This window comes from Hipposideros armiger, unplaced genomic scaffold (genome assembly GCF_001890085.2).
Source record: "Hipposideros armiger isolate ML-2016 unplaced genomic scaffold, ASM189008v1 scaffold_22, whole genome shotgun sequence".
NCBI classification, from domain to species: Eukaryota; Metazoa; Chordata; class Mammalia; order Chiroptera; family Hipposideridae; genus Hipposideros; species Hipposideros armiger.
The window spans coordinates 6,932,500-6,941,529 of NW_017731372.1; the positions used below are offsets into that span (position 1 = coordinate 6,932,500).

The 9,030-nt window shown below is 41.6% G+C and overlaps 1 protein-coding gene across 1 annotated transcript; it reads left to right on the forward strand.

Annotated features, from left to right (window-relative positions):
* The first annotated feature begins 228 nt into the window (after positions 1-228).
* SLC30A1 (solute carrier family 30 member 1) lies at positions 229-7,837 on the forward strand. The gene is made up of 2 exons (XM_019635562.1): positions 229-1,452; positions 3,054-7,837. Exons 1-2 carry the CDS (start codon positions 831-833, stop codon positions 3,950-3,952), a joined length of 1,521 nt encoding a protein of 506 aa, XP_019491107.1. The 5' UTR covers positions 229-830; the 3' UTR covers positions 3,953-7,837.
* Positions 7,838-9,030: the final 1,193 nt, after the last annotated feature.

Consider the following 9,030-nt stretch of genomic DNA (forward strand, 5'->3'; position numbering starts at 1 on the left):
ATGGCCCCGCCCCCATCTGTTGAAGCTGCGACACCGCCCCCTCCCGCCCCTCCGAGCCTCCATCCAATAGCGAGCGCGGATGGGCGGGGCGCGGCAACTGTCGTGAGGGGGTCCTGGCCAATGGGGGAGCGTGCCGGGCTTGTTGGGCGGGGCGTCAAGGCCTTGTCACGCTCGGGTCCGTGTGAAAACGGGGGTTCCGAGTGCAAAGCAAAGTTTTTTTGTAAACCGTCTGCAAAGGCGGGGGGGCGAAGAAGGCGCCCGAGACCGGGCCGAGTGCAGCTGCCGTGGTCGCCGCCTTTTTAGCTCCTCCGGCGTCGGTTCCTCGGCCGGAGCCACAGCGGAGGTGACCAGTGGAGGGAAGACCTGCGCGGAGAGACCGCAGATGCTTGGAGCCTTCGCAGCGCGGAGCTGCCCGCCGCCCGCCTGCTCCTGCTCGGGCTCCTGGTGCCCGGGCTCCGGGAATCCCAGCTCCCTGCCGCCGCCGCCGCCTCTGTCGCCCGGCTGCGGGTGTGGGGGCTGCTGGCGCTGAGCCGGGCCTCCGCGCCCGCTCCGAGGACGGACGCCTGAAGAGCTGCGCGCCGCCGGCTCGCCGGGGACGCCCACAGGCGCGGGGCTCGGCGGCTTGACCGGGGGCTCGCCCCGGCCGGGCCGGCCCCAGAGGCCCCTCATTGGTGTCCCGGAGGCCCCGCCGCAGTGTTCCGAGCGGCCCGGTGAGAGCCCCGCGCCGCCCTCCCTCCTCCGTCGCGGGGTCGCAGACAGACCCTCGGCGCCGCGCCGCCACCGCCTCCCGAGTGCCCGGGCCGCGTTCGGCGGGCCCTTGAGCCGCAGCCATGGGGTGCTGGGGTCGGAACCGGGGCCGGCTGCTGTGCATGCTGATGCTGACCTTCATGTTCATGGTGCTGGAGGTGGTGGTGAGTCGGGTGACCTCGTCGCTGGCGATGCTCTCCGATTCCTTCCACATGCTGTCGGACGTGTTGGCGCTGGTGGTGGCGCTGGTGGCCGAGCGCTTCGCCCGGCGGACCCACGCCACCCAGAAGAACACGTTCGGCTGGATCCGGGCCGAAGTGATGGGGGCTCTGGTGAACGCCATCTTCCTGACCGGCCTCTGTTTCGCTATCCTGCTGGAGGCCACCGAGCGCTTCATCGAACCGCATGAGATGCAGCAGCCTCTGGTGGTCCTCGGGGTCGGCGTGGCGGGGCTGGTGGTCAACGTGCTGGGGCTGTGCCTCTTCCACCATCACAGCGGCTTCGGCAACGACTCCGGCCACGGCCACTCGCACGGGGGTCACGGCCACGGCCACGGCTTCCCTAAGGGGGTCCGCAGCAAGAGCAACCGCCCCGGGGACAGCGACAACAGCGTGAGCCCAGGCGAGCAGAGATCTGACCAGGAGGAGACCAATACCCTGGTGACCAATAGTAGCAACTCCAACGGGCTGAAACTGGACGGGACAGGTAAGGAGAGAAACTCGCCGCCGCAGGTGGTTTGGTTTGGGGAGCCCAGACCCTAGCCAGGCCCGGGCGGGATGGCCTGCACGCCCCCTGGTGCCCAAGTGGGCCTGCGCTGCGCCGCCGCCTTCCCGCTCCCTCCAGGTCCCGCCCCCGCCGGGGAAGGCGTGCAGATAGGACCCCCTTCAGCCCGAGTGCCAGCGGGTAGAGGAGCGCATCTGTGGGCGTAGGTGGGGGCTGAGCAGCTGAGAGTGGGAATGGGGTCGGGAGGTGACGGTCAGCCGCTGCAGTCCGCAGCCGCACTTGGCTGTCCTGACCGGCTACCTTTTCAAGAGACGGTCTGATCTGGGTTTTTACAGGATCAAAAATGCTTCCTAATTCAATTTCTTGGCCCTATTGGGCAATGGAGACAATCCCCAATTCGTCCTTTGTTACTGGCTGTGTGAAACCCAAGTGGTTCTTATGCCCTTTAAACAAGTTTCTTAATGTTGTATTCAGAGCTATCTATAGGCATTACTTTCCTGAGCTCAAAACCCGGGTTAAAGGTTTCTTTTATGAACGGCAGTGTATGTTTCAGTTAATTGTCTAAAACCTAAACTCAACCCTGAAAATCCTACAATGAGGACCTGTCTAGGCATGTTAAAATAAAGAGTGATGGTAATTTATTCATCTTATATTTTTAGTGAGTGCTGTTCATTCTAATCATTAAGTGCTTTTGAAAGAAATTTGGAAATAAGTGTTGGAAGAAAGGAGACAAAAAAAGGAATCAACCAATACCCTGCTACCCAAGCTCCATGACCTTAACAGTTTGGTGTATCGCCTTCCATTTTTTTCCCCCCATTTATGTTTATTTACCTGGTTGTATGATACTACACAGAGAGTTTCCCTTATTTTCAAGATTCAGGATATTATGCTCATGAAATTCAAGTTGTATATTGAAAAGGTTTAATAGATGATTGAATTGCCTCACATTCCTACTCCACAGGGTGTTTATTCCAAAGAAAATTAAGCTGCTCTGGAGTATACATCTCCTTTAACGATTAATATGTTTGGCTTAAGAGTAGTAAGGTAGATAGTGATCATTTATTTCCAACTTTTCTTGAAGTCTCTTGTCAGTTTCTAACCCCCCCCCACCAAGAAACTAATAAAAGTTTAAAAGTTAAATTTAACACCTTAACTGCAAAGACTGACTAGAGCTTTGTGTTAAATCAGGCCTTTGTCATAGACGTATCCATAGTTGCATTTAATTTGGGGGAATAGCATTGAATTGTATGTTTTCTTTTTGGTACATGCCAAAAAGCATAGCAGAATGTTCACAGGACCCCCCCCCACACACACACAGAAAAGAGCTTTTTTTGGAGTGAGGGAGGTAGGAGGGTGGTTAGGAGAAAGGAGAAACAATATCATCAATGATTTTATTTAACCCTGGCCATTATGTCCTGGCTTGTTCCCAGTATGTCAATTTATGTTAAATTGCCCTGAGCACATTTTATTTAAAATTCTGTTTTTATGAAAAATTTTCACCTCCTTGCTTAAATGGAATGAGTCAAGGATGTTTGTATAAACACTTTAAGTGTATTTGATTCAGAATTTGTATTTCTTTGCAGATCCAGAAAAGTCCAGAAATGATGCAACAGAAATACAAGTAAATGGGAATCTTATCAGAGAAACTGACACTATGGAATTGGAAGAGGATGATAAGGCTGGACAACTTAACATGCGTGGAGTTTTTCTGCATGTCTTTGGAGATGCTTTGGGTTCAGTGATTGTTGTAGTAAATGCCTTGGTCTTTTACTTTTCTTGGAAAGGTTGCCCTGAAGGGAAGTTCTGTGTGAACCCATGTACCCCTGACCCCTGCAAAGCAATTGTAGAAATGATGAATAGTACTCAAGAAACAGTTTATGAAGCTGGTCCTTGCTGGGTGCTATATTTAGACCCAACTCTTTGTATTGTAATGGTTTGCATACTTCTTTACACAACTTATCCATTACTTAAGGAATCTGCTCTTATTCTTCTACAAACTGTTCCTAAACAAATTGATATCAGACATTTGATTAAAGAACTTCGAAATGTTGAAGGAGTTGAGGAAGTTCATGAATTACATGTTTGGCAACTTGCTGGAAGCAGAATCATTGCCACTGCTCACATAAAATGTGAAGACCCAACATCATATATGCAGGTGGCTAAAATCATTAAGGACGTTTTTCATAATCACGGAATTCACGCTACTACCATTCAGCCTGAATTTGCTAGTGTAGGCTCTAAATCAAGTGTAGTTCCGTGTGAACTTGCCTGCAGAACTCAGTGTGCTCTGAAGCAATGCTGTGGGACACGGCCACAAGCCCATTCTGGAAAGGATGCAGAAAAGGCCCCGGCAGTTAGCATTTCTTGTTTAGAACTTAGTGACAATCTAGAGAAGCCCAGGCGGACTAAAGCTGAAAACATCCCTGCCGTTGTGATAGAATTTAAAAACACGCCAAATAAACAACCTGAATCATCTTTGTGAGTCTTGAAAAAGATGTGATATTTGACTTTTGCTTTAAACTGCAAGAGGAAAAAGACTCCATTGAAATTCTAAGTTTGCCAAGTAGTGTAATTGAAGTCCTTGTCTGGTCACACAGTTTAATTCTATTTTTGTAAGAACATAATGGGACTGCTTAACAGAGTTCTATATTACAACTGTGTAATTCGTAATGCAGAGTACAGCTTTGCTGTAACAATTTTGGGAAGCCAGTTTTAACACTATGTTACATTTTTGTTTAAGTATAAACGTTATATAACATAATGACATTTGATTTCCAGCTTTTCCATGGTGAAAAATTAATTAGGGGGATAAATAAATTAAAATTGTTACTGGAATTTCTCTGCTTTTCTTTTCCCCCAGTGTTATACTTTTTTAAAAAAAATCAGAATTAACTGCTAGAACTTTAAAATCCAACAACTTTATTTCCTTTGACATTTTAGGAAATATATCCTTGCCTTTTGAGATCATTATATAGCATAATGACAGCATATTTTAAGAGTGACTCCTGGATATTATTAGGAAAAGTTCCTTTTTTTCTTCACATAGGGTATATATAATACTAATGATCAGTTACAATCCTGTATTCTATATTGCTGAGTATTATTCTAATAAACAGTGAAATAGTTAACAAATCGAACTATAGTTTACACATAAATAGGGCATATGGGGAGTAAGAGCACGGAAGAAAGTTTACCAAATTAAATATTTAGGTTATTGTAAGTTAATATTCAGACTACATTTTTAAATTATTCTGAGAAATTTTCTCTTACCAAAGTTTGTCTAAAATACAGACATGTTCACCAGCATTAATTTTTTGAAAGATTGGCATCAGAAACACTGAGCTGAAAAGTTGACTCACCAAATATATACAGTAAATATTTTTAAGGACAGTAAACTCAAATCTAATAATTACGTGTTAAATGCAAGCTTATTAATGGAATCTCTTAAATTTGGGGTGTTTTAAAACAACTTGACAGAGTGAAAGTCATTTCCTAGTGACCAATTCTGAATGGATTCAAATGCAGCTTTTCCAACAACCAGCAATGCTTGTGTTTTTCCAAGAGCCACTGACTTGGGAAAAGAAAGAAATCTGAAGATTAATGCAGTTTGGATATTAGATTCTTAAAAAGCAATATTAGTTAAAGCTAATCAGATTCTGTAAGTCATCCTGTCTTGACATTGCTCAGATCTTCCAATAGTGGCTTATTTTTTAAGAGGCCACCGTATCTACACAGAAAATTGTTCTTGGCTATTTTATTGTTATGGATTTTAAATCCATACACAAATGTTATTTAAGGGTATTTAAGTTATATTTTTCTTGAAAGAGAAAGGTTATGCTTTGTGAAGAAACTGTATAGATTTTTGTCCTCAAAAGGATGAATATTAATATCAGTTATCATGTATAGCTCTATTTTTTTAGACATAACGTATCCTGACTACTTCAGTGACTTTTATAGCTGACTACTTTTGGGATGGCTACCTTTTGGGGTTTGAAATAATTCATTGTTTAATGGGTCTTAAGATGAAAGCGCTGGCCTTTGACAGTTAACTTTTTAAAGGGATGATCTGGTAGGTGGTGTTTTATTTTCTAGTATAAGCCTATTGCTGGCAATGGGCCTGTTTAAGAACAGCTGATTTTTCCAATGAGAATGAGGTAATTTTAGGAACAAAGTTTGTAAGTTCACATTTACTATAATGGGCCAAAACCATAACCTGCCAATTTGCAATACATCTTGATCTTTTAATACTCTTATCTGATATTGTGTAATTCAATTCCTAAACTGGTAGTTACTTTGGATTTTGTAGAAATTTTTTTTAAACATGAAATCGGGCAATCTCATTCGGGTGAATAAGAGAGAAAGCTTCAAATTGTACTGTATCATGTACATTCCTGATTTAATACTTTCAACTACAAAACTGTTTGTTATAGAAACATTTCAGTAATGATATAATAGGAAAACTGATAAAGTATATAGTCAGTGGAGTTTTCTTTACAAATACTCTATTGGGTCTATTTCTTAAAGGTTGTGTAATATATAAGACATCAACTGAATGAGGATTTTTTAACTGGTGTAGAAGCATGGGGCAAGGGCTTTTTTTTTTTCCAAACGTGCTTTGAAAGTAGCAGTCTTTAGATTTCAGTTTCACTTTTCATAATTTTTCAGTAGCTCATATGTAACAAAGTGGTATCATGGGATTCTCTTTTTTCAAAGGACTTGGTCATAATAGCAAAATCAGTGGGCACTGACTCAACCTTTTGAGTTTTAGGCAGAGAATTATTTATTTCTTTACAATGCACTTTCTAACCCATTTTTAGCTATATTAGCATTATCCTTTTAAAAAATGCTTTTCTATTTAAATATTGTGGGATTTAAGTTTCTTTTCTAAAATAGCTTATTCCTGAAAGAAAGTGAGGGACATACCCTGCATTCTTAGGAGACTTAAACCCAATATTTAAATATGCTGTTTTATAACACTGCATCAGTTTTAGGGGGTGCACCTCTCCGGCTGGCTCTTTTATATTTGAGCAAGATCAGTGTATTTAGAATATGTGTTTAACAACTTGTCTGTTTCGATTTAGTGAGAAGGTGCTGCATGTGCCTGAATTAAAACCATCCCAGAAATTTTTCCAAGCCAAATGCAGCCTTAGTGATGAGAGATTTCATTCTCCATTTTCACCTTTGAGCTTCTGTGATTGTTTAATCATTTTTTTTAAAGGCATCGGCATTGTAAAAGTATGGACTAGAACCTACAAAAAAAAAGGTCAAAAAACTCCCCAAAACTTTGCTGTATGTATTGTATTTTAGAAAACAAATGTTTGACGAACTAAGGTATGTCATTTGAATAGGAAAAATTTCCATTGAGAGCACCTTTGGAAAGTCACAATAGATAGAAGACTATGTTAACCCATTTGTGTTTTATTGAACATCCTCAGTTAATTTTGAACTTTTGAAAGTTTTGAGGGAAAAGGCCCATGGAACCTAATGTGAAGTTTTTAGTAGGCTAACTGGTATTGAGTTGAAGATTTTTACTGTTTATAAGCAGATATTTGAATGATATAAATGTCATTTACCTGCTGTCTTAAGATGTTCTCATACATAAATATGGAGAATAATTCTACAATATAGAAATATTTATTTTAATAGAGTTTCAGTTAAGTCATAAAACAGTGTTAAAACTCTTGGGAAGGTGGAGGGGTTTTTTGTTTGTTTTTTAAATTGAAACTGTTAAATACAGTGTTTGACCATCTGAAATGAAAATTGTAATAGCACTATTTTGATGTCGCTCTGCCGATAACTATGTGGCAATGCTATTTTGTTTTACTAACAAGCTCTGGAATATTTAGCAGTCATTTTCACTGGCACAAGAGCTTTTTGTATGTCATTCAGTTTAAACTTTTAAACCAAAAATTTTATGGTCCAGTGTCTTTGGCAAAAAGACACTGGAGGGAATGTAACATACAATTAACATGTGGTTATATATAAAAACACACGAATTGCCATGTTATGGTTCTGCCTTGAAACAGCACAATGAAGTGTATCAGTGTATTCTGTGATCCTTTATGAAACTTTCATGTTGTGTTGTTTTGTGTCTCCATAGCCTGTTGTTTGGGCCAGATGTGGCAACAGTTAAATGCAACTATCATTTCATTAAATGCAGATGCACATAAACTGTTGTTAGTGCTGCAACATATTACCTAACATTTGGTATGTTTTATGACTGTGCATTGTTTTCCAAAGCTGTTCCTACCTCACCCATGAGGCTTTATGGATTGTTATGTATTATAAATGTTCTTTATGAGACAGACTACTGTGTTTCTTCTCATTTATTAAAAGTTAAGTAGAAAAATAAACTAATTTTTAAATATCTACTTCATCATTTTGTGCATATGGCCTCCCCTTCTGTGCTAGTCTGGACTTCAGGTATTGAAAGGAAAATTGCAGCTTAACAAAGGTGTTGCTTTTGTGCAGAATGCCCTGGCTACAGGACAGTGAGGTGGAGGAGAACAAATGTGGGCAAAAATTGCAGTAGAAACTGAAAGTGTAATAATAGTGCCGAGGCTCACCAACATGAAATACTCAATTATGTAGCTATAGGTTAACCTGCTTCTTTGATACCTGCTATTGTTTATTTGTAAGCATAGTTACTAACAAAGATTATTAAGCATTTTACAATTATATAACCATCTGGAACTATTAACCCGAGGGAACATTAGTACATTACTACTAGGTTATATGAGTTCAGGACTATTATAAACCTAGTCTCATATAAAGAATTTCTTTAAAGAACTTGTACTCCTGGCTGGGAGATAAACAGTTGAAAAATCAATTGATAATAAATGCCAGTAGATAATTAATAGAATTGATAAATACAGTAGATATTCCAAAGAAAGAATAAAAACCTTTGGAAAGGTTTCAAGTAGGCTAAAATTGAAAGGAGGGGGAGGGGGTGAGAGGCAGGGGGCATGGAATAGTATAGAGGGCTGAGGGTCCAGATATAGAAGGAAATTGTTAAAAGTGCCATGTCAGCTGGTTTAAATTGGGTTTTATAGGAATGGAGGAAGCCATTAGTAATATTTGAGTGGAAAAGGCATTGCACAGGATAGATTTGGAATGGAAGCAAAGTGAGACAGGACAAATCAGTTTACTAGGCATTCAATGCTAAGAGCATGAGCCAGCTCCCAAATAACACGTACCCCCTACATAGAGCACGTTACTATTGATTCCACACACATTGTTTTCATACTTGAACATTTCTGAAATCAGACACGCACAGGTACAATCAGTGGTATCTTATTGCTGTTGGCCAACTTCTTATCTGATTGTGTTTTTACTCTTAAGGGTTCAGAAAAGAATTCTCAGGCAATACGCTCTTTTAAGAAGTATGTGCCAACATTCCCTAAAACACTTTCAGGTACTATGAATTGCACATCTGAATGAGAGCTGCTCATTTCGAATTAGATGAAAATACTCTTAAGAAAGTCAGTGGCAACATTTGGTTTTAAGGAAATCTCATGGACATTTCCAAGCCTTCAGAACTGACCATTTTTGGCACCTCCC